General features: G+C 50.0%; 3 protein-coding genes across 13 annotated transcripts in view; all 3 read left to right on the top strand.

The window, feature by feature from the left end:
• The window catches only part of KMT2D (lysine methyltransferase 2D), a 37750-nt gene extending 33947 nt beyond the window's left edge, over positions 1–3803 (top strand). For 7 of the 8 annotated variants that reach the window (XM_082635726.1, XM_082635729.1, XM_082635727.1 and 4 more), the window contains 5 exons: positions 398–445; positions 1594–1879; positions 2119–2192; positions 2320–2428; positions 2568–3803. In XM_082635726.1, coding sequence (XP_082491852.1) covers positions 398–445; positions 1594–1879; positions 2119–2192; positions 2320–2428; positions 2568–2660 — 610 coding nt within the window. In that variant the 3' untranslated portion in view covers positions 2661–3803. The remainder of the gene's footprint in view (positions 1–397; positions 446–1593; positions 1880–2118; positions 2193–2319; positions 2429–2567) is intronic. The other variant, XM_082635730.1, reaches the window with a different exon arrangement.
• A 1872-nt stretch (positions 3804–5675) lies between these two features.
• PRKAG1 (protein kinase AMP-activated non-catalytic subunit gamma 1) lies at positions 5676–20080 on the top strand. 4 transcript variants are annotated; one of them, XM_082636910.1, is made up of 13 exons: positions 5691–5765; positions 9945–9993; positions 15207–15389; positions 16915–17024; positions 17224–17305; positions 17404–17462; positions 17602–17647; positions 17750–17804; positions 18447–18573; positions 18682–18847; positions 19006–19043; positions 19312–19458; positions 19594–20080. In XM_082636910.1, the coding sequence occupies exons 4-13, from the start codon at positions 16953–16955 to the stop codon at positions 19696–19698; spliced, it is 897 nt and encodes a 298-aa protein (XP_082493036.1). In that variant the 5' UTR covers positions 5691–5765; positions 9945–9993; positions 15207–15389; positions 16915–16952; the 3' UTR covers positions 19699–20080. The 4 variants fall into 4 exon arrangements, with proteins under 4 accessions (XP_082493034.1, XP_082493037.1, XP_082493036.1 ...); XM_082636908.1 differs by lacking the exon at positions 15207–15389 and having other exon boundaries at positions 5676–5765; XM_082636909.1 differs by lacking the exons at positions 5691–5765; positions 15207–15389 and adding an exon at positions 8577–8845.
• A 3143-nt stretch (positions 20081–23223) lies between these two features.
• Positions 23224–26189, top strand: DDN (dendrin; the record flags this gene model as incomplete). Its single annotated transcript, XM_082635612.1, has 2 exons — positions 23224–23432; positions 23840–26189. The coding sequence occupies 2 exons, from the start codon at positions 23224–23226 to the stop codon at positions 25710–25712; spliced, it is 2082 nt and encodes a 693-aa protein (XP_082491738.1). The 3' UTR covers positions 25713–26189.
• Between the last annotated feature and the right edge of the window lie 873 nt (positions 26190–27062).

Below are 27062 nucleotides of genomic sequence, written 5' to 3'. Positions count from 1 at the left end.
AGACTGGGGGTTCACTCTAGGCCTCCTGATTAGAGGGTGTGCAGGTATCACTAGGGTATCCCTTTCCTCCCCCAGCCTACTCAGGTATTCTGGGTTGACCTGCCATCTAGAGATAGACTTATCTTGGGCACCCTGGGAATGGCCGTTGGGGAGGTTCTGGGTAGACAGTGGTGAAATCATATGAAATGTATAAACGACCCAGTCACCACCTTCCTTTCCTGTTTTGCTTCCAGGGGGCCTGTGATTCTCCCAAACCTCAGACAGATGCCCCCTGAGTGCTAGGTTCGCCTTCCCTTCCCCAGGCTGAGTTGGTGTCAAAAATAAATAATTAGGAATATAATAGGAAAAATAATAAAACCTTACATTTGTATAGCACTTTATACTTTTTTTTTCAAAGCGTTTTCACATCCATTATCTCATTTGATCCTCACAACAACCTTATGAGGTAGGTAGGGCAGGTGGTATGATCCCCATTTTCCAGCTGAGAAAACTGAGACCCAGAAAGATGAAGTGACTAGACAAAGGTCACAGCTGGGACCAGAGCCTTATCTCTTGACTTGTGGTCCACTGTTCTTGCTGTGTACCGCAGTAGGCTGACCTTGGTCCCTGGGTAGAGGGAGGCAAAATCCACGCTAGGAGGGCTTTCTTGAAGACCTTCGGTTGCTCCTCAGGCTGTCGTAGAGCGTCAAACTCTACCCCAGCCAGCCCTGGTCCTTGATGCTCTACAACAGTGGTTTTCAAACTGTGTGTGTTCCAGAAAGCCCTGGAACACATAAACTGAGTAGGCAGAACTTGGCCCTCTCCATGCATAACTCCCCCTTCCCCAAATTGGATTCAACCAGAAGAGTTCCGTTTCTATCTAGTTTATGTATGGGAGTTCCGGTAATGTTTTGTTAAAGAAAAAAACAAAAAGATTTCTGCTGTATAAAAAAGAACCAGTTTGAAAACCACTGCTCTGGGATGGGCAAGAATTTGGCTGGTGCCCTAGGGTGGTGAAAAGGCATCCTCCTAGGCAGCAGTCATTCCCCTGCACTGAGCCATCTGCACAGAGCCCAATGTTACGTCAGAGAAGAGGACAGTCTAAAGAAAGGAAAGGATACTACCTTTTGGCTATGAATTCAGAGCCAATTTTAATTAAAATCCAGCCCAATGTGGTAGACATGGCCCCCATTTTCAGAGCTTCCAGTATGAGCAGGAAGTAGGACTCAGATATTTGGACAAATCATGAGCTTAAATTCCAGGCCCGGGCTGCTTGGGGAAGACCTCCCAGAGGTCTTGAGCATGGCCTTGAGTCTGGTTTGGCAGGAGGGTGGTAGAAGGTGGGGAGATGGGAGAGCGGGCTCAGTGTAGGGGAATCAGTGCCCCTTCCCTTTCTCCGTGCCCACCCCCCCCCCATCCTGGGCCTTCTGTGCCACCCAGGCTGTTGGAAGGGTCCCCGTAGCGAGTTGCTGCCTCACCAAAGCCAAGACTCTACTCCATTCCCAAGGCAGCACATGCCCCTAACTGGAGCGTTGCACATCCCAGGGAGGAAGCGGGTGGCGTGTGCCTGGTCTGGGGGAGAGCTGTCTTGTCATGGACTATATCACCTCCCAGGCCCCACACTCTGAACAGCACCAGCATGTCCAAGGCATATCAGAGCACCTTCACAGGCGAGACCAACACCCCGTACAGCAAGCAGTTTGTGCACTCGAAGTCATCTCAGTACCGGCGGCTCCGCACTGAGTGGAAGAACAATGTATACCTGGCTCGCTCCCGTATCCAGGGCCTGGGGCTCTATGCAGCCAAGGACCTAGAAAAGCACACAATGGTCATTGAGTACATTGGCACCATCATTCGCAATGAGGTGGCCAACCGGCGGGAGAAAATCTATGAGGAGCAGGTATGGGCTGGCAGAGGGGCCATCATGGTGCATGGTCCACACTTAGCCAAGGGGCAGGGGGCAGGATTGGGGCCAGAGGAGCAGGTGGAAAGCTGTGGGAAGAGGAGGGGAGAGGCAGGAGAACGGAAGAATAAGAGATGAAGATAAGCCCACTGCCCAAGTCCACTCCTTGATCTCGCCACCACCGCTGCCATTCTCTGATATTCTTGCCCCTTCCTCTGCAACCTCTGCCTTTCTAGAATCGAGGCATCTACATGTTTCGAATAAACAATGAACATGTCATTGATGCTACGTTGACTGGAGGCCCTGCCAGGTGAGAGAGGGATGAGTAAGAAGGGATTTACGAGTCCCTGAGGGTGGCATTCTGAGGGTGGGCCAACAAGGAACCAGAATCATCCAACCCAGTTGCTCGGCGTTTCTGACTTTGTCCCACTGCCTAGGTACATTAACCATTCCTGTGCCCCTAACTGTGTGGCGGAAGTTGTGACATTTGACAAGGAGGACAAAATCATCATCATCTCCAGCCGGCGAATCCCCAAAGGAGAGGAGGTAAGAGGAAGCATCCCTCATTGAGTGACAAAGCAGCTCCCTCTTCTCTGCCATTTGCCGGAAGTCAAAATCCAAGGCCGCTGCCGTCCCCCACTTCCTCTCGGGGACTGGCATTGATTCTGCCCTCTTCTCTTTCCAGCTGACATATGACTATCAGTTTGATTTTGAGGACGATCAGCACAAGATCCCCTGCCACTGTGGAGCCTGGAATTGTCGGAAATGGATGAACTAAGAAGCTTTGAGGCTACCAGGCAGGGGAGTCCCCCACCCCAACCTCTTCCCTGAAAGGGATGAGGGGGAAGAGAGGTAGCAGCCAGAGCCAGGACCCAGGGCTGGGGCTGCCGGCTGACCGGAGCCCCTGGAGCAGGAGGCTGGGGCAGAGGGCCCTAGGCCAAGCCCACCCTGGGCACCAGGGATGACCCTCTTCCCCGCCACTGGCCCCCAGGCTGGCATCTCTGCCCCCAGCTCCAGGAGGGGTCAGACAGAAGCAGCCATTGGGCATCTCAGGTTTGAGGGGGATATGGGCTGGGAACTACCCAGAAGCATCTGGGAGGCAGCAGGGAGGGGGGAGGAGGATGTGCGGCCGGGCCTCACAGCCCTGCTGCTCCCACCGACCTCTCTGGCCCAACTCGAGGCTGCAAAGAGACTTGACTAAGCTTGACAATCCCAAAGGCCGGGTCCCACACCTGGCCCTGCCTGCCGGGTCCTGCCCCCACCCTCACCCCCATCCCCTTCCCTCCCAATCTGTCTCTGTCTCCCTCTTCTCCTCTGTGTTTCTGTCTCTCTATGGGTTGTGTTTCCTTGTTTTCCACTCTGACAAATGCAACATGAACGGGAAAGAGGCGCCCCGCTGCCCAGGAGGGCAAGCCAGGCAAGCCGGGCAAGGAGACCCCGCACCCACACCTACCTCATTTAAGTGTTGGATTTTTTGCTGTTTTGAAATGTGAGACCCTCTCCAAGCCCCCTACTGCCCCAACCCTCTCCCCCACCTCACTGCCCTCTTCTGAGTGGGTGGAAGGGGGGTAGGAGGAAGAAGAAAAAACAACAACAAAAAATCCATCTTTGTTTTTAATTACGGGCATGGGATGGTGGTTGAGACTAATGGTGATGAAGATTGGGGATGACTGGCCCCTAGTTGCTCTAGGACTTCCTTCTCCATCTGGACATGGGGGCAGGAGGGGTGTGCTAAACTTAGGACCAGGATATCTCCCTCCGGTTTTCCCAACCCCATCATGAGCCCATTTGCCCTCCAGCCCCTGGATAGGGTGGGTGGGTGGTAGGGTGAGGGCTATCCCTGAGTGGCATGCCCATACCCAGTGAGGCAGGGTGTGGCCCGGAGCTCCCACTTTCCCTCCGTCACCAAACTGCTGCTGGTCTGGTGGGAAGGGGTGGTGATGTGGGGCTGGGGGAGCTTAGTGTCAGCGCGGGGAGGGTGGGGGGTATTTATCTATTTATACATGGGATTGTACATAGTCTTGTGGGGCATGGGGGAGCCGGCTGGAGGTGAGAACCCTCCCCTCTCCCCCCACCCCCGGGGAGAGCAAATGTAAAACTACTAATTTTTGTGCTTTATATATTCTATATAAATATATCTATTTTCTTTTTACAAAACCAGTTTATAAATGGTAGGGGGGCGTGGGGCGGACACATGGAGCTCCCCTTGTGGGGGAGCCCCCTCCATTACCCAACCTACCGCCCTTTTCCTCACCCCCTCCTCCCCACCCCCTGGCTGTGACTGCTGTAAGGGGGGGTATAGAGGCTGGGCGATTCCCACCCCCTTTTGTATAGTTGGACTATGTTATAACGCACAAAAGTGAGCTGGCCCCAGGGGGAGCCAGAGGGTAATGGGTTCCCCTGCCTCCTCCCTTGTCCTTCCCCTTTCTGCCCAAGCTTGTGCTGCAGTTGAACCTCTTCCTGGGGGTAGGGTTAGGTCAGGGGGTGGGTGAGGCCCCAGACCCCTCTCTGGTAGGGAGCCATGGGAATGAAGATGAAGCTTATATGCAGTTCTCTCCTAGGGGCTGTGGGCAAAGGGCATTTTGTAATTAATATTTTCAAGAATCAAATGTCTGGAGTGTAGGGGTGGGCTTGGTGGTGGTGTATGGGCGGGCCTGCTGGAGGGGGAGCACGGTTGCTGTTGTGATTTTAGGTTTGTTTTTGTTTGTTTTCGAATTTGGGGGGTTGCGGATTGATGGGGGTAGGGAGATTTTTTTTTTTTTTTAAGCTGCTTCCTCAACTGTTTCAAGCTGCAAATGTTTAAGAGAATAACATCCCCTCACCCCCACAGAAACCACTGTAATTAAATCAGACAGTGGGGAGACTGGGCTGCTGCCCCCCAAAGCCATTGGATGTTCCTTTTCCAAGAGCAAAGAAGGTCTAGGCTACAGGGAGGGGGAGATTGGCTCCTGCGAGTCAGGCTCTGGTTGGGGCTTGGGCCCTGGGATTGGGAAAAGGGGATGGGGCAGACGTTGTAAGCATATGCTAGGTATCTGATAGTCCTGTAGAATTTAGTGAAGAAACCTTATACAGTTTTTAATTTTTATATAAACTAACTCAGACCCAAGCTACAAGGTTGGAATTTTGGTTGTTGGTTTTTTTTTTTTTTTTTTTTTTTTTTTTTTTTTTTTTTAAAGTACCCCGCCTGTATAATTGCATCAGAATTCCCTCTCCCCCGCCCCGCCCTTCCCCGTGCCCCATGTTTGTATTTTGGGTTGGTTTACACTTGCACATATTCAATTTTCAGTTTTTCCCCTTTACGGTCTTCTCCCCTCACCTCCAGGACCCTCCCTCCCCCTTTTTAAAAAATAAATCTGACAAGTGTGAATCCCGTGAAGACTTTATTTTGTGTTGTGTGTATCCTGTACAGCAAGGTTGGTCCTTCGTAACAACGGATGAAATGATTCCCTTTTTTAAAGCGCCCTCTCTCCCTCCACCCCCAGCGCCCCTGTCCTTGGCATGTTTTGTATCAGCGATCATTCTGAACTGTACATAATTTATGTTGCAAGAGGCAAAGGGCAAGTTTTGGATTTTGCTTCTTCCAAGTTTGTTTTTAAACGACAAATAAAAAAAGAACATTTTAAATACAAGCGGCTCCGTCCCGTCACCCTCGCCGTCGGTGGGATCCGTGAGGTGCGGGAGGACCGCGGGGAGGGCGCTTTCGGAGGCCAGGCCACGCCGGAAGGGTCAGCTCTCGGCCTTCCGCCCTTGGCTTGCGTCAGTTCTGACGTAGGCGGAAGTGGCGTCGCGGTACCGGACGTGGGGCGGGACCTTCCCCGCCTCCCGACCCGGGCAAGCTTCCTGAAGCGAACGAACCCAGCCGGCGTCTCTCGCGATGGAGGCGGTGAGGAGCGCGGGAGGGCTGCGGGAGGGCGCCGTGGAGCTTGAGACCCCCGTCAGGGGACGGGGAGGCCGGGGCCGGCGCTGGTGCCCAGTAAACGAGAAGCAGGGTGTCTGTCCTATCCCGTGACCCTGCCCCTCCGCTCCTTCGCCGAGTGCATCTCCTAGGACTGGGCCGCGCCCGTGCCTGCCTTCGGTCTGTGGTACTTTTCGCCCGAGCGGGCAGTGACTCCTAGCTCCCTCCTTGGAACCTACGCACGCCTTGGCGATATCGGGCCTCCTTTCCTTTTAGCGCCTTGAGCCCTTCAGAGGTTTGCCTGAGAGAGAAGGGTTGTGAGCCAGCTTTCCTGGGTGAAGCAGGGGGTTCCGAGGGACCCCCGCTTGCAGGTAGCACCTGGTCCCCAGTTGTGTGAGGGTGATTCATGCAGTCCTTGGCAGGAGGGACGTCTGAAAGACTTTTATACTGCATTGAGGTGTCCAGCGAGGTAACATACCCTTAATGAGACTGAAAAGGGGGGTTTCCCTGAAGGAGGGAATCTTTCAGTGTTCGAGGCCACTGTGTCCCTGATCTAGTTTAGGTCACTCCCTGCTCTGCGATTCTAAGCAGGGGTGTTGGCAAAGCTCCTTCTTGGCAGGCAGGCATTGACGGTTTGTGGCAGGTCCCTGTCATCCTCCCACAGTTGCTGCAGGTTGCCTACTACCTGTTTGGACCCATCCTCACTCTCAGGAGCCTTTGTCTAGTACTCTGGAACCCTTCCCATTCACTTCCCTCCATGTATCCTTTGTCAGGCAGAGTAACTCTAACTACCTTGGTTTTTATCATCTGCTACTGTAGTTGTGTGAGGGCTGCAGGTTCACCTTTCTTTGGATCAGTTACATGCCCAGGGTCATTCCCTTGCTGTACCCTTTGTTTGCCTGCAGAGAGGTCATGTCCCTAAGGTTATAAAGAAGAAACCAGACCAAAGTGGTAAAATGATTTGCAGCTGGTCACCCAGGCAAGGGAGTAAGTTCTTACAGATTAAGAGAATTTTGAGCAAGAATAAAAGGTCTGATTCCATTAAATTCAAAATAACATTATTTTTTACTTACTTACAAATGTATTAAGGTTTAAAAAGCATTTTAATATAGGTTTTCTAATTTAGCCCTCATACTTTATGTAGTGGATTAGGTTTTTGGAATAGAAATAGTTTTGAAAAGAAAAAAAAGGGAGTTCCCTGGCGGTCCAGTGGTTAGGACTCAGCCTTTTCACTGCCAGGCCTGGGTTTGATCCCTGGTGGGTGGACTAAGATACCGCAGACCACGCGTCTTGGCCAATAAATAAATTAGTTAATTGAATAAAATAAAGAAAAAAGAAAACTCCTGCTTTGAAAATGCTTAACCTAACTGGAGTGGGGGTGAGGGCAAGTCAGTGACAGCTGTTATTTAAGGTAGGCTGTAATAAATGCTAGCATCAAGATGTAGAAGAAGGACCGTGGCAGCATAGAGGAGGGAGAAATTGCCGTCAGCCCACGAGAGGGCATTGCAGGTTGAGAGAACAGTGCGAGCAAGGGCATAGAAACTGGGGCATGTAGAGATTAATTGGGGTGAGCCAGTGGCTTGATGTTGCTGGAGCTTTGGATTTTGGTCACAGTTGGAGAAATGACTGGAAACTGGAAAAGTAAGCTGGGGTCAGGCTGAAGATATTGCATACCACAGTAAGTTTGAACTTTGTTTTGTAATAAGAGGACCCATGGAAGATTCATGAGCAAGGTAGTGAGTGTACTTTAGGAATATTCCTAACGGCTTTCTGTAAATGGATGAAGCTGCTTCAGAAAGTAGTGAGTTCTTGGTTGCTGGAGTTGAAAGTCCCTTCCAAACCTGAGATGCTTGGTGAGAGAACTTGGTGACAGCATGAAAGACAAATGGAAGAGGAAATAGACTTCCTCTTCTCTAAACTGGCAGGGAGACCAGCTTAGAGAATGCTACAGAAGTGGGATGTAAAAGGCTAAGTTAAAGCTGTGAAAGTGGAAAGGAGAGAGATGGCTTTGAGGCATTTCTAACATAGCAACTTAGCTGATAGATGTTAAGGACAAGTTTAGGTCATGCCCTGCTCTGTCATTCTAAGCAGACATGTTGGCATAGCTCGTTCTTGGAGGAATCAAGACCACAGTTCCAGGCATCAGGGAAGACAGCAGTGCAAAAAAAAAAAGGTGGGACCCACAGTAAGAATAATAGTATTGGGGGGACAGATGCTGTTCTGTTTTGTATTGAAGCATTTGAGGAGTCTCTGTGACATCTGTGGTGGTCCAGCAAACAACTGAAAATGTGGATCAGGAGTTTGGAAGAAATTGTGAGTCTATGTGTCAGATCTAGGGTGTGTCTCTGAAAATAGTATTTTGCACAAGTCCCCTATGTTATTAAATGTAGAGAGAGTGGACATAATTACCCCACTCCTGTGTGGAGAAACAGGCAGAAAGATAAAGTCATATTCAATTGTGTCTGACTCTCATGTAGGTATCTGTGTCTCTGTTTAGCTGTATGTCTCTTTTCTGTTTCTGTAACTTAATCTTAGGTCTCTCTGTTCATATCAGTGTGTATCATTATCAATTTGAGAGTTAAAAAACAAAACAGTTGAGAGTTATATGCAAACCCCCATGCTATGTGGTATGAGGGAGTGATACAAAGAAGTATAAGATAGTTCCCGGCTTCCAGGAATTTACAGTCTGTTTGGACAGATAACGAACAAAATAACTGTAGCACAGTGCAGTAAATAAGTATCATACGCTGGGTACAATAATTTCTACAGAAGTAGCTGTTTCTGTGTCTTTGTATAGATCTTTGTAAGACTGCTTTACTGCTGAACAGACCTCTTTCCCACTTAGAAGTGATGAGGCTGTTGTTCCGATAGTTTTGCCAAAATGCCAGGCCATGCTGATAGCCTTATGCTGCCCAGACAGAAGAGAGGGAGATTATCCCCTGCCCACACCCTGGCCCATTAGAGGAGGGAAGTTTAGGGCTGTCCTGCCAACTTGACCCTGTTTACCAGCCAACCTCCCAGGTTCAAGCCAAGGCCTTTAACTTCATGTTACTACAGCAGCTGTGGAGGTAAAGTATGACTTTAAGTTAGTTTGGGGATATTACCCAGACAGAGCAAAATAGAGCCAAAACTGTTGATTCCAGCCGCCAAAAATTATCATGATCTCTCCTGGGTTCCTAGATAACAATGAAATTTCCAAATGTTCCCACTTGAGGGAGCACAGAGATGGTTCTGAAGGTTTCTCTATATTCAAAGCACTTTCTAATCTCAAGACTGTCGTGAACAAGGAAACTTGGAAAACCAGCACCCTCTGGGCTGTAGCAGCCTTTGACTCACAAGGGTGCTGAGAGGACTCAGTTCCCTAGTTTCAGAACATTTATCCTTCTTATCTACCCCTCAGTCATTCAAACTTTGACTCTCTCTGGTAGTCAGCTACTGGGATCTTCCCCAGGTGTGGCCCCCTCTCATGGTAAGGGGTACGTCAGTGACTCAGGCGCCCACAACTACACTTAGTGACTGTTTGGGGGAAAGCAGTATTGTCTCTCTGGCTTCCATATTTTTATAAAATAGGTCTGTGAGAGTCTTTTGGGGCCAACCTTAAGCTCACATTTTCTAGTCTCAGCTTTTAAGACCTAATGCTTCATTAGGCAAGGTAGTATATAAGGGCATGAGCTTTGGAACAGCACAGATCTGTATTCAAATCCCCATTCCACCCTTTGCCAGCCATGCAACCTTGGGCAGGTTGCTTAATGTTTCTTTTTTTTTTTTGCTGTACGCGGGCCTCTCACTGCTGTGGCCTCTCCCGTTGCGGAGCACAGGCTCCGGACACACAGGCTCCGCGGCCATGGCTCGCGGGCCCAGCCGCTCCGCGGCATGTGGGATCCTCCGGGATCGGGGCACGAACCCGTGTCCCCTGCATCGGCAGGCGGACTCTCAACCACTGCGCCACCAGGGAAGCCCGCTTAATGTTTCTTGAACCTAAGTTTCCTAATCTGTGAAAATAAGGCTAATAATAGTATTCATCTTAGGGTTATTATAAAGATTAAATGAGATAATATTTCTGAAGGACAAGGAAGTCATTAGTTAACCAGCCCTTTCCCTAATGTTGCTAGGCTCAAATGGATGGAGCCTAAGATAAGCTGAATCTTTGTTCCTCTGTCTCTCCAGGTCACTTCTTCAGATAACTACTCAGCTCTGGAAAATGAGCATCCTCAAGGTAAGTTTACTGAAGAAAGGAAACTTGTGTGAAAACCAGTTTCATACCAGTAGCCCAATCCTAATTTGTCTTCAGCAGTGCTTTTGAATTTCTCCCAGAGTCTTCCCTGGGAAGATCAAAGCTGGGCCAGATAATGTGCCAAACCACATAAATCAGGAACAATGATTTGGCAAGATCACCTAGGAATAAATCTTGGGCAGGGTGAGGATGATTAATATCTTCAGTTGTCAAACCACTTGAGAGAAACTTTTGAGGTACAGGGAAAACTTCCATAGGCAACTCTGGGCTGGCTAACCATGGTTTAGAAGTCCCTGGTAGGGACTTCCCTGGTGGTCCAGTGATTAAGACTCTGTGCTTCCAATGCAGGGGGTGCAGGTTCCATCCCTGGTTGGGGAACTAAGGTCCCACATGCTGTGCGGCCAAAAAAGAAAGAAAGAAAGAAAGAAAGAATAGTGAATGAATAAATGAGTTGATACTGGGAAGAAAAAAAAAAAAAGTCCCTGGTATGTTCTGAGTAGCCCAGAAACAAAGCCACTAGGATTTTATCATACAGCGATCTCACTAAAACCACTGAGTATACACAATAAATTATAGAAGAGACTTGAAACCCTTAGAACTAATCTAGAAATAGAGGCACTAAACCCTAAAATTCAGGGCACAGGAGAAGAAATTCCAGCACCTGCCCAAATACTTGGTTAGAATGGAATGGTCCAACCCTAGGTCATCTAAAAAGAAGCAAAATTTATAGGCATCTCTGGTAAAGAATTTTGCCCAGGAACACTCCTAGTCTTCCTAGGATATGTTTATGGCATTAGGAGTACACACTTTCTCAGAGGATTGAAATATGGGATGAGATCCTAGGACATATTATTAAACGTCCGTGAGTTCTCCACAAGAATTTTTTAAATGTTCTGTTTTCATGTTGTTGGTATCCAAAAAAGTTAATATAGTCATATTTTGAATTACCTAGATGATTCTTCATAATTGAGTACTGCCCCATAATATCAGTGCTTATTTTGTGCTTCTGAGTGCATTCACATTAGCACCAACTGAGGCAGGGGTAAGAAGCTCAAATTGTCTCCATGGATCAAGCAGTGACGTGAGCTGCGTATGACTGCAATAACCTGTAGGTCTCGTTGCATCTAAAAGGAGGCAGCAACTATCCAGGTCTGGTCAATTGCAACTATTTGGGAATTCACAACCTACTTTTGTCAGATCTTCTGATTTTGAAAAGAAACTGCGAAACTGCGAGTTTGGATTTTTATGTAAATCTCCAGATTTTTTTTAATTGGGCAACTGATTTAAATTATTTTAAAAATCCTGGGAAAACCAAGTCAAATATGTTTGTAGGCCTGTAGCCTGGAATGATAGTATTTAACTATCAGTGTAGCATGTCTTAAACTGGTGTCAAAAGACATGTTCTTGGGAGTCTGTGAGTTTTCAAATTTGAGGAACAATGGTGGCCTTCCAGTTAAAGATGGTGGATTGAATACATGCATCTACTTTCGCTCCTTCGCAAAAAGCCACTAAAACCATGAAGGAATTTTTTTAAAAAGGTACAAACCCACCAGAATAGGGAGAACAAGAGAGGAGATAATAGCAATGAATTTTTGGAAGCTGGAAAGCAGACAGAAGTGTGGTAAGTGACTTAGCAGACCTGAGAAAACTGAATTATAAACTAGCAGTGAGGAAAGCCCAAAAGCATTGAAGGTCCAAGAAGCAGTCAGATCCCAAGACTCCCTACCCCACTGAGTTGAGCTGGGAAACTCCCATCCCAACTTTGGCAAAGACTGGAGGTATGCAAAGGGGCGCCGGCCCAGTTGAAGACAGAGGTACTGTGCTGAAAACAGGAGCATGAAGTGAACTATACTGGATGCTGAGACCCCAGCCCTTTTCCCCCATTCGGTTTTCAGAGTGCTAATAGAAAAGACTTCATCCTCCAAGCACAAAATTGCATGAATAATCCTTCTCTTCAGAATCCCATTGAGGGGAAAGCCCTAAAAATGTAAGTATTGAGTGTTCGCCATCTAAATGGTTCACCGTCAACAAGGTTCATTTACAGACATAGAGCTTCTAATCAGCTTTAAAGACTCCACTCTTAAAATACGGTTTGAATCCTCCTTTAAACCAAGGATTACCAGACATCTAAAGAAAGCCTGTAACATGAAAAAAGTGATCCAAACTGCCCCCCACAAATGGAAAAAAACAAACAGGAAAAAAAGCAACAGAAGGGAAAAGTCAATGCATAGAGAAGAGAACTTTAAAAATCAATGTTAATGGACTTCCCTGGTGGCACAGTGATTAAGAATCTGCCTGTTGGGCTTCCCTGGTGGCACAGTGGCTGAGAGTCCGCCTGCCGATGCAGGGGACACGGGTTCGTGCCCCGGTTGGGGAAGATCCCACATGCCGCGGAGCAGCTGGGCCCGTGAGCCATGGCCGCTGAGCCTGCACGTCCGGAGCCTATGCTCCGCAACGGGAGAGGCCACAACAGTGAGAGGCCCGCGTACCGCAAAAAAAAAAAAATCTGCCTGCCAGTGCAGGGGACATGAGTTCGATCCCTGGTCCGGGAAGATCCCACATGCCGCAGAGCAGATGAGCCCGTGCACCACAACTACTGAGCCGGCATGCCGCAACTACTGAAGCCCATGTGCCTAGAGCCCATGCTTTGCAACAAGAGAAGCCACTACAATGAGAAGCTTGTGCACTGTAACGAAGAGTAGCCCTTGCTCACCACGACTAGAGAAAGCCCGCACGCAGCAACAAAGACCCAATGCAGCCAAAAATAAATAAATAAATAAATAAATTTATTAAAAATAAATTTAAAAAATTAACATTAACACATACTCAGATAAAGAATATTTCCACCATGAAACAAGTACAGGAAGTAATTTTTTAAAGAAAAGCAGTTTTCAGAAAACAAAAAAGGAGCTCTTGGAAATTAAAAATATAATAGCAAAAATTTTAAACTAAGTAGGAGGTGTGGAAAATCAAGTTGAAGAAATCTCTCATAAAGTAGCATTTAAAAAATCACAGAAGTGGGGCTTCCCTGGTGGCGCAGTGGTTGAGAGTCCGCCTGCCGATGCAGGGGACACGGGTTTGTGCCCCGATCCGGGAAGATGCCACATGCCGCGGAGCGGCTGGGCCCGTGAGCCATGGCCGCTGAGCCTGCGTGTCTGGAGCCTGTGCTCCACAACGGGAGAGGCCACAACAGTGAGAGGCCTGCGTCCCGCAAAAAAAAAAAAAAATCAAAGAAGTGGACTCACAGACATAGAAAACAAACTTATGGTTACCAAAGGAGAAAGGAGGGGGATAAATTAGGAGTATGGGATTAACAGATATAAACAACAAAGTCCTACTGTATAGCACAAGGAACTGTATTCAATATCTTGTAATAAACTATAATGGAAAAGAAAAAAAAATCAAAGAAGAGGAAAGTAGGAGAGAAAAGATACAGTAGTTAGTACCTCCTTATCCTTGGGATATACATTCCAGGACTCCCAGTGAATGCCTGAAACCGCAGATACTATGAAACCCTGTATGTATTATGTTTTTTCCTGTACATACATACATACCTATGAAAGTTTAATTTACAAATTAGGCACAGTAAGAGATTAACAACAGTAATTAATAATAGAACAGTTATATATTAAGAGTTACGTGAATGGGGTTGGTCGGTCTGTCTGCCTCTAAATATCTTATTGTACAAAATTAATGCCTTTTCCATCTCGACTAAGCCCTTATCACACACTGACCCCATAACTCTCGCAGTTGGAGGTGCAACAGCAAAACGAGCATGAATTCCTTTTTCATTCTTCACAGTTTCACAGAAGATTCATTCTTTTTTTTTTAATCAGTGAATTGTGTTTATGCTGATTGGTTTTTTTTATTTAACATTTTTATTTATTTATTTTTGGCTGCGTTGGGTCTTCGTTGCTGCATGCAGGCTTTCTCTAGTTGTGGCGAGCGGGGGCTACTCTTCGTTGCAGTATGTGGGCTTCTCATTGCGGTGGCTTGTCTTGGTGCTGAGCACAGGCTCTAGGCGCGCGGGCTTCAGTAGTTGTGGTGCATGGGCTCGGTAGTTGTGGCTCACGGGCTCTAGAGCTCAGGCTCAGTAGTTGTGGCACACAGGCTTAGTTGCTCCGTGGCATGCGGGATCTTCCCAGACCAGGGATTGAACCCATGTCCCTGCCTTGGCAGGTGGATTCTTAGCCACTGCGCCACCAGGGAAGTCCAGAAGGTTCATTCTTATCATAGATCTCAGCATGTGATTTTTTTTTTTCTTTCCCTTATTAAGTCAAGAACTTTCACCTTTTCACTTACAGGAAGCACTTTGGGGCTTCAGTTTTACATATCCGAATTGCCAGCATCACTATTCTTGTGCTCTGTGGCCATCATCAAGTAAAATAAGGGTTACTTGAACACAAACACTGTGATACAGCGACAGTCAATCTGATAACTGAGAGGGCTACTAAGTGACTAACGGGCGGGATATGCTGGACAAAGGGACGATTGACGCCCAGGGCTGGAACTGAGCTTAATGGCAAGAGATTTCATCATGTTGCTCAGAATGCCGTGCAATTTAAAACTTATGAATTGTTTATTTCTGGAATTTTCCATTTAATATTCAGACTAGGGTTGACCACGGGTAACTGAGACCGTGGAAAGTGAAACCGTGGATAAGGGGGGGACTACTGTATTTTAAAAACAACAACAACAACAAAAAGAAACCTTAAAGGGTCAGTTTTGGAAGTCCAATATCTAAATAATAGGAGTTACAGAAAGAGAAAAATGACAACACAGAGGGAAGGAAACAACCAAGGAAGTAATTCAAGAACATTTCCTGGAACTGAAGAACATTAGTTTTCATGTTGAAAGGACTCATTGAATATTCAGAACAATGGGTGAAATTGTCCCATCCAAAGCACAATCATCATGAGATTTCAGAATACTGGGAACAAAGAGAAGATCCTAAGTTTCCAAAGAGAAAAAAACAAGTCACATACAAAGAATCAGAATTGCCTGGGACTCCGGACTCTCAACAGCACCAGAAGCTGGAAGGCAATGAAGCAGTGCCTTCAATATTCTGCAGAAAAACAAATTCCAACCTAGAATTCTATATCCAGCCAAACTATAATTCAAAGATGAGGGTAAAATAAAGATATCTGCAGGCTACAAGGTCTCAAAAAATTTACTTCCCATGCACCCTTTCTCAGGAAGCTACTGGAAGATGTGCTCCACCAAAACAAGGGAGTAATCAAAAAAGCTGAAAACATGGGATACAGGACACAGGAGTGCCAGTACAGGAGAGACGTGAAAGGGCTCCCCTGGATGGTGATGAAGGAAGATCTAAGGATGACAGCCGTGCACACCAGGCACACCAGCCCAGATCTGAGCAGGTCAGAAGGCTCCAGAGAGACTTCTTTGGGTAGTTTAAATTGTGAGACTATCTCATGCTTCTGAACTTCTTGAAAGGAGATGTAAACAATTGGTAAAGAGTTTGGGGATTGAATTAGTTATAAGTACTATGCATAGAGAACTAAGCAAACAAAAAGACAAGACAGTTATTAACTCTCAGGAAAACAAAAAGTTGTGAAAGAAAAAAAAATCAGACTTTACTACTTGACTTAGCTCTGAATAATGAATATTTAGTCAAAATTATTTAAATACTGATGTAACCAACCTTACAGTTTAACTTCTGGGAGAACGGAGTGATGGGAGGTGCATGTTTATAATGGGGTCCTGGTAGTAAAGAGAATTGAAAATTCTCATCTTCCTTGCATGTTAATAGATAATGCCTCTCATCTTCCTTGCATGATAATAGTTAATGCCTAAAAGTGAACGAAAAAAGTAGCAATATAAGCATGTTATTTATAGACATAAAAATAAGTACCAAAATACTCAGCTAAAAGAGATCTCATCTCTGGGGAGGGGTAGTACAGGGAGGTGGGTGCTAGGGACTGCAGTTTTTCTTAACAAAATTTGTAGAACTGTTTGACTCTTTAAACTGTGTACCTGTATAACTTTGGTAAAAAATTAAAAACAAACAACTGGCATAGGATTTAAGAGCGTGAACTTTGGAATCAGGTAGATCCGTGTTTGAGTCTTTCTTGTTACTAATGGTATGACCTTGAGCAGTTTTGTTTGTTTGTTTGCTGCTTTCCACCTGTTTTCTCAGCTGAAAAATGAGGGCAATATTTATTTGCCTTGCAGATTAAATGGTGTAATATTTTAAAGTACACATAGCATACTATGTAGCACATTTGGGCTGTTATTTTGGGGCTTGCTTCTCCAGTTGAGAGCAAGCAGTTAAAATCAGGGGAATGGAAGGGTAAACCCAGCCAGGGTCTCTCATTTGTCTAGAGTAGGTGGGATGATTTCTGATTCACAGGGTCATCCCAAGATGGACTCTCAGGTTGTTTTGGGCCAGGTTGGTTGAGCACTGGGCTTTAACTTAGTGTTGTTCTGAAATGGCCCAACTTGGACCATGACTTTCTCATCTGTGGGTCTTAGAAGAATTTTAAGAAGTTTACTTGGATTTTAAGAAGCTTAATTACATCTTAATTGAGAAAAGAGAACAAGTGAAAATGTGCTAAATATATGAAAAGGAAAATGAGTTAAAGATGAGAAAAAAAGCTTTTAGACTAGAATAGGTTAGTGAAAGTATTACAGACTTTCTGTTTTAGTCAGCCATCTTTTGGCTGAGGAGCCAATAGATATAGTTCTACCTGGGGGTGGGGTTGGATGAAATGGTTTCTAAGGGGTTTTCCAGGTTTTGTGGGAACAATAGGAACAAAACAGAATAGGGGGCCTTATAAAATCATGCTGTAAATATTTGAGCAACTACAATACTTTTATTTTCTGCCTCTTTTGATTGTGAGTTGTTGCATGGAAGGAAGCTACTAACTATCCCACCCTATGCAGAGACTCCAGAATCCAACAATAGCGTGTATACTTCCTTCATGAAGTCTCATCGCTGCTATGACCTGATTCCCACAAGCTCAAAATTGGTTGTATTTGATACTTCCCTTCAGGTAGGTGAAATCCTCTTTTCCCTTCCCCCTTCCTTGGAGCCTCTGGTTCAATACCTCTCATCCTACCTCATCCCAAGGGTAATACCCTTGTCCTTCTATGGGGTTAGGCTCATGTTTTCCTCAGCATACCCAATTCCTATTCTTTTAAAGTCCTGCCCCCTGGGAATTTTCCTTTGTGACTGTTACTCTTTCACTACAGGTGAAGAAAGCTTTCTTTGCTTTGGTGACTAATGGTGTCCGAGCTGCCCCTTTGTGGGATAGTAAGAAGCAAAGTTTTGTGGGTAAGCAGGAGTTGTTGGAACACAGTTTTACTGGCATCTTGTGCTGGGCAGGGAGAGAAGCTTTGAGCAGTGCTGAGGGCTCTTATCTTGGCCTCTAGGCATGCTGACCATCACTGATTTCATCAATATTCTGCACCGCTACTATAAATCAGCCCTGGTAAGGAGCCTTAGCTCAATGACCAAAACCACTTTCCCTGCCCAGAGTCCCTCATTCTCATTTCCTTTCTTCCAAACAAACTACAAGGGGTTAATGAAGCAGGGAGATCAAGTCTCAAGTTCTGTTGCTCTGCTTTCAGGTACAGATCTATGAGCTGGAAGAACACAAGATAGAAACTTGGAGAGGTATGTAGAGAACTGGGGGTTGTAAAAGGATAAAGGAATGGAAAGTTTCCTGGGAAACAGTTTTTCATGGTGGTATTTTGTGAACCTCCCTTTTCCCTTCAGAGGTGTACCTACAGGACTCCTTTAAACCACTTGTCTGCATTTCTCCTAATGCCAGGTGAGTTCCAGCTAACCATTTGTCCAGAGGGGAAAGGGCCTTACCATCATCATAGCTAAGGCTCTAGATACCCAAAGATCCAAGGGCAGAAGAGAGGCAAGACACCTCTCTCTCTCTCTCTCTCTCCCTCCCTCCCTCTCTCTCTCTCTCTCTCCCTCCCTCCCTCTCTCTCTCTCTCTCTCTCCCTCCCTCCCTCTCTCTCTCTCTCTCTCTCCCCCTCCCCCTCCCTCTCCCTCTCCCTCTCTCTCTCTCTCTCTCTCCCTCTCCCTCCCTCTCTCTCTCTCTCTCTCTCTCCCTCCCTCTCTCTCTCTCTCTCTCTCTCCCCCTCCCCCTCCCTCTCCCTCTCCCTCTCTCTCTCTCTCCCTCTCCCTCCCTCTCTCTCTCTCTCCTCCCTCCCTCTCTCTCTCTCTCTCTCTCTCCCTCCCTCTCCCTCCCTCTCTCTCTCTCTCTCTCTCTCTCTCTCTCCTCTCTCTCTCTCTCACACACACACACACACACACACACACACACACATATTTAGGTCTAGTCTGAACACTGCTCCTCTCCCCCAACCACCTGTTTATAAACAAACTCTAAGGAGCTATTTAACCACCCTAAGGCCCAGCACTGTGGAACTTATCATTATCCCCTACCTTCCCACAGCTTGTTTGATGCTGTTTCTTCATTAATTCGAAACAAGATCCACAGGCTGCCAGTGATTGACCCGGAATCAGGCAACACCTTGTACATCCTCACCCACAAGCGCATCCTCAAATTCCTCAAGTTGTTTGTAAGTGCTCTTCAGCCCAGTTTTTACTTCTTACATACTTGTCGGAGGGGTATCCAAAGGTGGTTTGAGGGGCCTTGAAAAAAATCAAGATGATGGTTATTTCCTCAGATCACTGAGTTCCCCAAGCCAGAGTTCATGTCTAAGTCTCTGGAAGAGCTACAGATCGGCACCTATGCTAACATTGCTATGGTCCGCACTACTACCCCCGTCTATGTGGCTCTGGGCATCTTTGTACAGCACCGAGTCTCAGCCCTGCCAGTGGTGGATGAGAAAGGTGAGAGATTGGGCAAAAGGAGAGGGAGGGCTCCAGGGAAGCCAGGGAGGCTGTGGGAAAATCTGCTGTCCCCTCAGCTCAGCCCGGAGGGTGATTCTATAGGCAGGGGGGGCCTTGGATGCCAGATCCTCCTTGCTGAGCTGCCTCTGTCCCCCTAGGGCGTGTGGTGGACATCTACTCCAAGTTTGATGTTATCGTGAGTGATTGTGGAGGTGCTGGGAGGCAGGGAAAGGGGTGGGGTGTTGGATGTGGAGAGGGAGAAGAAGAGAATCTCTTCTGGGACCTGAGGGTTTTAGAAGCTTCCAAGCTTTCAAATCCTATTTGAAAAGGAATTGAATGAGCTGGGTATGGCTTGTGGGCATGGCTGACAGCTACCCTAAGTCACTCTGGTGAGGCTGGGTGGGCTCGGAGTTTGCGGGCTGGCTCCCTTGCTTCCCTGCATGAATGTTTCTCTCTCTCCCCAGAATCTGGCAGCAGAAAAGACCTACAACAACCTAGATGTGTCAGTGACCAAAGCCCTGCAACATCGATCGCATCACTTTGAGGGTGTCCTCAAGTGCTACCTGCATGAGACTCTGGAAACCATCATCAACAGGCTGGTAGAAGCAGAGGTAGGGGAGCCAGCAACCCAAAAGGTGCTGGGGGTAGCAGCTTTGGTTTGGCATGGAGGGTAGGGGCTGAAGGGCTCACCTTAACTGAGGCTGGCACTAAACATCCCTTTCTCCCTTCCTTATTGCTCTGTGCAGGTTCACCGACTTGTAGTGGTGGATGAGAATGATGTGGTCAAGGGAATTGTATCACTGTCTGACATCTTGCAGGCCCTGGTGCTCACAGGCGGAGAGAAGCCCTGAGCCGGGGGAAGGGGTCATGCAGCACCAGGGGTTATGCCCCACTCACTGCCTGCCCAAAGCTCTGGGAACCAGAGACGAGAACTTTAGAGAATTGTGACTCTGTTCCCTGCCCGGGGGCCCCCTACCCTTCTACATGGGAGTGAGGGAAGGTGTGGGGGAGGAAGGAGAATGGATTTTTAGCTGTCCTTATCCTCACCCTTGAGGAAAACTTTCAGCCTAGTCCCCGTCCACTTAGACATAGCCCCCTTTCTGTGCTCCTCAGGCAAATTCTGATCTCTGAGAGATCCTCAGACCTCACCCAGCCTTTGCCTCTATCTCTGTCCCTGACTCCACCCTAAGATAATGGACACAACAAAACTCTTCATAAAGATATTTTTATTCATCCTGTTTCATGTTGTATGGAGGAGGCTGAGTCCATTTAATGGCATTTCTTCCCATAATGGGAGTGGGGAGGATCATGGGGAGGAGGGCCTTTGGGTTCCTGTGCTGTATGCATATGAAGGGAGGTGAGACTTGGGTGGAGGGGGAGGACAGAGTGGTTAGCTGAGGTTATTGCTTTTTGTGGCAAACCTAATTAAAATGACAGGAGCCTCTTCATGGTATTTCAGTGTTTGATGTTTGTAGTTGATAGGCACTACTACCCCAGCCTTCCTGCTTCACGTGGCTTCTTCAGCTCATTAATAACAACGGTAATAACACACACACACACACGTATAAAGCTGTGTGCCAGGCACCATTCTCAGTGCTTTACACATATTACTTCAACCAATCCTCAGAACAATAGTAGATACTGTTTCAGTTTTACAGGTTTTTTTTTCTTTTAACTGAGGCACAGAGAGGCCAAGTAACTAGCCTAGGGCCACACCGTTAATAAAAAGTAGAGCTAGGATTTGAGCCGAAATAGTCTTGCTTTAGAGCTCATGCACTTCACCACTACAGTAGACTTACTGCCTTTCTAATTCTCTGTTCGTAACTATTCCCCACCCTATTCCCTGCAGTCTCCTTAACACCTCACTTTCTCCTCTGCCTGGAAAATCCCATAACAGACTGAGGATCTCCTTTAGGTAGGCAGAGAGACCTGCCACTATCAACTTTTCTTAGAGAAGGTGGGACTCTTTGGATTTTGCTGAGCTGGCACTGTCTTTGAACTCACAAATCCCTTTCTTCCAAGGTAGATATGAGCTGGAGAGTGGGGGGTGGGGAGCAGCAGGATTATGGTCACCCCATCAGACCCTTTCCCTGTGCTGAAACCATGTGGACCAAAACAATAGTCAGCACCGAGCACCGTAAGGACTGCTAGGTTGTTGGCTATGAACCAAATTCTGGGTACCATCTCACCACTGCCTTACAGGTATGATAACCATTTCCTGTCCAAGATTTGAAAGAATTTCAGAGTAACTCCTGTGTGTATCCCTACCCACACGGTGCCTAAGAACTCGGATGAACCCAGCCATACCATACTGGTTCCTCCAGACCAGGCTTCTTGATGGAACACAGAGAAGCATCAGGGCACCGGTCAGAGGTCAGCTTTCAGTGCTGCATCATGGCTTTGGAGAAGCCCCTGCTTCTGCATTCACCCCTTCACAGCTCTCATAGCACATTCCCAGATTTGAGGGAGGGAGGCTTCCAAGTTATTAGAATTAGGGTATGTTTGTGTGGGGGTGGGTGAATGATGGAAAGGACAGATGTCTCCTTATGTCACATTCCATCATGTCTAGGGAGGAGGCAAGGACTTTTAAAGCCTTAGGGCTCTGTTGGGACCTGGGTGGAAGGAAGCACCTTCAAGCAAAGAGACATCGGTGCACCTGGTAGGTTTAAAGTGGGGTCGACTGGATGGGATAGGGGATGTTTGGGTTCTCTCTAAAGGTCCATGTTAGGGAGCAGGAGGCCTGGGTTTTGTTTCTCTGGTTCTCAGTAAGTCAGTCTCTGTCCTAAAACAACCCTCCTGGCTCATCACCTTAAAAGGAAGGGTCTGTGCCCAAGGGCTGCATATACTTTGGTGGAAAACAAATTGGGATCTGCGTCTCCCGTTGCCCCCTGAAAACCCAACCAGCCAGTCTCAGAGTCTGAGGATGGAGCAGAAAGAAAGACAAGGGACAAAATTTGGGAGCCTCATAGCCGCCTATTACCTGTTCCTCTCAGGAGAGAAGAATTATCCCTTCTTCGGGAACCATTGCCATACACACTCTTTTCTCCCACCTCCCTGCACCCCTCCTCTCCACTGGAACTGCTGCCATGGTTGCCAGGCATGGTTGCTAAGTCTCTGCATGGAAGGGTTGGCGTGGGCTGTGCTGCCACTAACATTACCATGGTGAATCGGGACACCTGGTATAGGCTTGGGGGGAGGGATCATGTAGATGTAAGCAACAACCCCCCCCCCCCGGGACAGAATGAGCCTAAAAGGTGATGGTCTTGAGCACCACTTCAGGTGGGGGTTGAGTCAGCCAGGCATTGTGGTAGTGGTGATGGAGAGATCTACGCTGGGAAATAGGGGCCACTTTTATCATTTCAGTTGCTAGGGGATTAGTTTTGCCAAGGGAGCACACCATTCCTCCTCTATACCCTCTGAGAGGGTGCAAGTGGGTACGCACCCTAGTCTGTCCTCCATAAAGCTGAGCAGAGCTCAGGCTGAGAACATTATGACCCCCCAAATCCAGGCTTCTGGACTGGGGGAGAGAGCCTGCCTCAGGGAGAGGGCTCCACGGGTGCCCAAGGACAAACATCTTAGAATGAGAGTGTGGGCAGCTTCGATGGGTAAGACAGACTCCTGTCCTGCTGCACCAGCAGCCCTGAGCACAGCACTGAGAGGGTAAGGAGTTAAGGGTGTGTGTATGCGGGGGGTGGGGGGGTGACCCTTTTTGAGCTTGGAGGCAGCTCTCCCCCAGAGTCGCACAAAGGCTGCGTGAAAGCCACCGCCTCCTCCCTCCACCGCGTGGAAGCTGGTTACTCATCTCCTCTCTGCGCCCGAACGCCACTGCCGCTAAAAATAACCCCCCCAGCCGTGGGCCAGCCCCTCCTGCACCCCAACCCCATGGAAACCAGCAGAGAGTGGCAGGCGGAGACCTTGATTTCCATTCCCATCACCTCCCTGTCGGAGAAAACGAAGTCAGGGGCAGAACGCTGCTGGTCAGGCACCCTGACAAGCAGGAGAATGAAGGGTTAAAACGGCGGGAAGCTTGAAGAAATGGGGGCGGGGGTGCAGGCGCTGTCATCTTGGCAAGAATAAGAAATCCCCTGCCCACTCGTGCAGGTCCCATCAGGCTTGGGGGACAAGAGCAGTGGGAAGGGGCGCCCAATCCCGGGCCCCAGGAGGCGGTCGTGCACGTGGGGGAGGTAGCAGCGCAGAGCCGTCCGCGCCGTGTCACATGCGCGCGCACACACACAGACAGGCACACACGTGTGCCTGGGTATATATAGTCCCCAGTCGCTGGGCCTGCCGCTCTGCAGTGGGCGCCGGCTCCCCGGGCTGGGAGGGGGCTTTCGGGGCGGGTGGGAGGGTGGGGGGCCGGGGTGGGGTGGGGCAGGATGCTGGATGGCCAGCTATTCTCCGAGGGGCCCGATAGCCCCCGGGAGCTCCAGGATGAGGAGTCTGGCAGCTGCCTCTGGGTGCAGAAATCAAAGCTGCTGGTGATCGAAGTGAAGACTATTTCCTGTCATTATAGTCGCCGCGCCCCTCCTCGACAGCTCATGGACTTCCAGGCCAGCCACTGGGCCCGCGGGCCCCAGAGCCGCACGTGAGTGAAGGAGGGGTAAGGGGAAGAGAGTGGTGGGGCAGGGATTGGGGTCCGGACCTTCCCGGGGGCACCAGCCAGGGCTGCTGTTCCCCCTTCTCTTTCCCTCGCCTCCCCCCACCCCATCCCGAGGGCTGGGGCTTGACTCATCCCGTTTGTTTGGGGGGACAGGAGTGGGCGTGAGAAAGGGCAGGTGAGATGGGGCAGACGCTATTAAAGTGTGTATGGAGAGATGGTGAGGAGTCCCGCTTCGACTTCAACCCTAACATATACGCACGTGCACACGCGCACACACTCACACACTCCCCTCCACAAGGCGGCCCCAAGTGGTCTGCAGCGCTCCCAGCTCCCCGGACCTCGGCTCCCTTCCCCCACAAACTGCTCACCTGGGTTCCTGCTCATTGTCCCAGGTGTGGGCCGCGCCCGGGATCCCCTGAGCCGCCGCCCCGCCGGCCCTGGGCCTCCAGGGTGCTGCAGGAGGCGACCAACTGGCGGGCGGGGCCCCCGGCCGAGGCCCGAGCCCGGGAGCAAGAGAAAAGGAAAGCGGCATCGCAGGAGCGGGAGGCCAAGGAGACTGAGCGAAAAAGGCGCAAGGCTGGTGGGGCCCGAAGGAGTCCCCCTGGTCGGCCCCGCCCGGAGCCTCGGAACGCCCTTCGGGTGGCCCAGCCTGCAGGGCTCCCAGCTCCCTCAAGGCCGGAGCGCCTGGGGTCCGTGGGGCGACCGCCCCGTCCATCCGCGCAGCCGCAGAGCAATCCAGGGGCGGCGTGGGCGGGGCCCTGGGGAGGTCGGCGGCCAGGGCCCCCCAGCTACGAAGCTCACCTGCTGCTGAGAGGTGCTGCCGGAATGGCCCCGCGACGCCGCTGGGACCGGCCGCCACCCTACGTGGCTCCACCCTCTTACGAAGGCCCCCACAGGACCCTGGGGACTAAGCGAGGACCCGAGCCCTCGCAGGCGCCCGCCTCTTCAACCTCTGCTCCGACCAGGACAGAGGGAGGGTGCACAAAGAAGAGGCTAGATCCTCGGATCTACCGAGACATCCTAGGGGCCTGGGGTCTCCGTCAGGGCCGGGGTCTCCTGGGGGGATCCCCAGGCTGTGGAACAGCCAGGCCAAGGCTGGAGTCCGGTAAGGTGGCCGCGGAGAGAAGCCTGAGGCTGGCTGCTGCTGGCCTGAAGAGTGGTAGCGACGGCCATCCCCAAGCCAAAGCTGCTGGGAACCCAGGCACGGAGACAGTTCCTGCGGGGTCTGCACCTGCCACTCCCAGCCCCCCGCGTCCTGCTCCCAGGTCCAAGCCCCATCCCAAGGGCTCCGGGGAAGGGAGAGAAGGGAGAGAACAGAGCTGGCTCCCCAAGTGCTGGATGCCCTCCGTTAAAAAGCAGCCGCCCCGACATAGCCAGACCCTCCCCAGACCCTGGGCTCCGGGAGGCACGGGATGGAGGGAGTCCCTGGGTCATAGAGAGGAGGCCGGACCCGAGACCTTGGAGGGTTGGAAGGCGACCCGCCGCCCCCACACCCTGCCCCGAAGTTCCCGTGGCCCGGCTCGTGGGGAAGGTGTCTTTGTCATTGACGCCACTTGCGTGGTGATACGGTCCCAGTATGTTCCGACCCCTCGAACCCAGCATGTGCAGCTTTTGCCCGCTGGGGTGCCGCGCCTTGTGGGGAATGACCCCAACCAACTGAAGCCCAACAAGGAGGAGGGAGAGGGGGCCGCGGTCCTTCCCTCCCCTTGCCAAAAGCTGCTGTTGAGCAGTCGCCCTTCACAGCAGCCCAGTGGGGGACGTGGGCTCGAAGCTGAGGGCGGGAAGTCCGCGGACTCCTCGCTGGAGGAGCGCGCCTCCCGCATCTTGGGGCTCCCGGTCGGCGAAGTAAACCTGCAGGATGCCCCCACGCAGCCAGGTAGCCCAGAGCACTCAGCCTTAGGCCCAGCGGCCTCGGGAGGCGCACGCCGTGGCGAGGGCTCGGAGGAAGTGGCTGCGGTCCCGCGGCGCGCAGGCCGGGGCTGGGCGCGGACCCCGGGGCCCTATGCCGGGGCCCTGCGGGAAGCCGTGTCCCGCATCCGCCGCCACACCGCCCCGGACTCCGACTCCGACGAAGCTGCGGAGCTCAGCGTCCATAGCAGCTCTTCTGATGGAAGCGACACAGAAGCCTCGGGCGCCTCCTGGCGGAACGAGCGGGCCGGGCCCCCGGAAGGCGGGAAGGCAGCTGAGCTGAGCGACAATATCCGAGAGATTCTAGATGTCATCAGCCGAACCGAGGAGGTCCTCTTCGGGGGCGAGGGACACTAAGGGGACCCCACAGGGAAATAGAGAGCGACAGTGAGAGGCCCTTTATTGTATTTGTGTCCCCTTTCTTCCTCACAGACTTCCTTGTACCTCTTACCTGTACCCGTTCCTATACTCAGAACAGAAGGTGCACAGATGAAAGGAAAGGGAGCATATGTCAATTCATGATTTTTTTTTTTCAGGAGAGATGAGGGTGCGCAGTAGACTTTAACGTTTGGTAAGGTCTTCAGGGCACTCGGGTAAGGTCTTCAGCAGGGGCCGACGCACTAGGCATGGAGCTGAGCAGAGAGGCCTAGCCAGGATAAGGCTGGAGGACAGGGATGGGATAGTCATAGGGCAACTTCAGGGCAGGGCCTCTGTGTAGGAGGGGGAAGTGATGGAGAGGCTTCGGACTGAGGTGACCAGGTGACAGAGAGGCCCTTGGCAGAAGAGGAGGGGCTCTTGGCAGAAGCCACCAGCAAAGCAGGAAGAAGACTCACTTTGGTGCCACAGGTTTTGGCTTCCAGTCCCAACTCTGACACTGGTTTGCTGGGTGACCTTAGGCAAGTCGCCCCCCCCCCCCGCCTCCAGGCCCTGTAATATGTAAAACAAGGGAGTTCTAACGTCCATCCCTGATGTTTTGGAGTCCTTGGGAAGGCATTTATCTACTCTTCCCCTGCACAAGCCAAGACAGTTAGGAATAAGTGAACAGAGTCTGAGCGTCCCTGGGTGGCTTCTTTGACACCTGCATTCACTCTCAATTCAAGAGACTGTGCAGTGTTTGCAGAAGAGCCGACTAAGTGGGCAAGGGCTCCTATTCCAGTCTCAGGTTTAGGCGTAGGATCCCCAAGGCAATGCAGGTGGCCTTGTCACTGTCCCTGGTTTGTGGTGGTCTGAGCTGAGCAGCTTGGGACTTTTTTAGGCCTTCCCTTTTCCTCCTCCCCGGTGTTCCTTAGTGATGCTCTGAATAGTTACCACGATTTCCCACTCAGGTGGTATCACCCATCTGAAAGAACCCTGAGAATGTCTTGCATGTCTGCCTCTTCCAGAAACCAGCCAGGGAAGGAAGAGGGAGGCTGATCCCCAAAAGCCGGTAGGTGGGGGTGTAATACTCGCTGTAGCCACTATGGGGCGCGCGCAGGTCGCGGATTTCCCTGGTAGCTAGTCCGCGAGTCCCTCCAACGCCGGCACTGCCAGTTAATCAGTTGCTCCCTAGTTACTGCGCGCGTGTCCCCCGCCTTGCTGTCTCCAGTCTTGCGAGATCGGGAGCAGGCCTCTGGCCTTGCAGACCTCTGGAGCGCGCGGAGCCCCTCTTTGTACTACTATCCACACCAAACGGCTTGGGACCCAGACATTGAAGTATTTTTTTTTCTT

Source organism: Mesoplodon mirus (assembly GCF_964341445.2).
Source record: "Mesoplodon mirus genome assembly, chromosome: 11".
Taxonomy (NCBI): Eukaryota; Metazoa; Chordata; class Mammalia; order Artiodactyla; family Ziphiidae; genus Mesoplodon; species Mesoplodon mirus.
This window is presented reverse-complemented; position numbering and strand designations above follow the sequence as displayed.

Excerpts from the sequence above, each read along its gene's own strand:
- PRKAG1 (XM_082636908.1), top strand. Across the intron at positions 17,025-17,223 it reads TATTTGATACTTCCCTTCAG|GTGAAGAAAGCTTTCTTTGC; the intron begins GTAGGTGAAATC and ends CTTTCACTACAG. Across the intron at positions 17,648-17,749 it reads CAAGATAGAAACTTGGAGAG|AGGTGTACCTACAGGACTCC; the intron begins GTATGTAGAGAA and ends TTTTCCCTTCAG.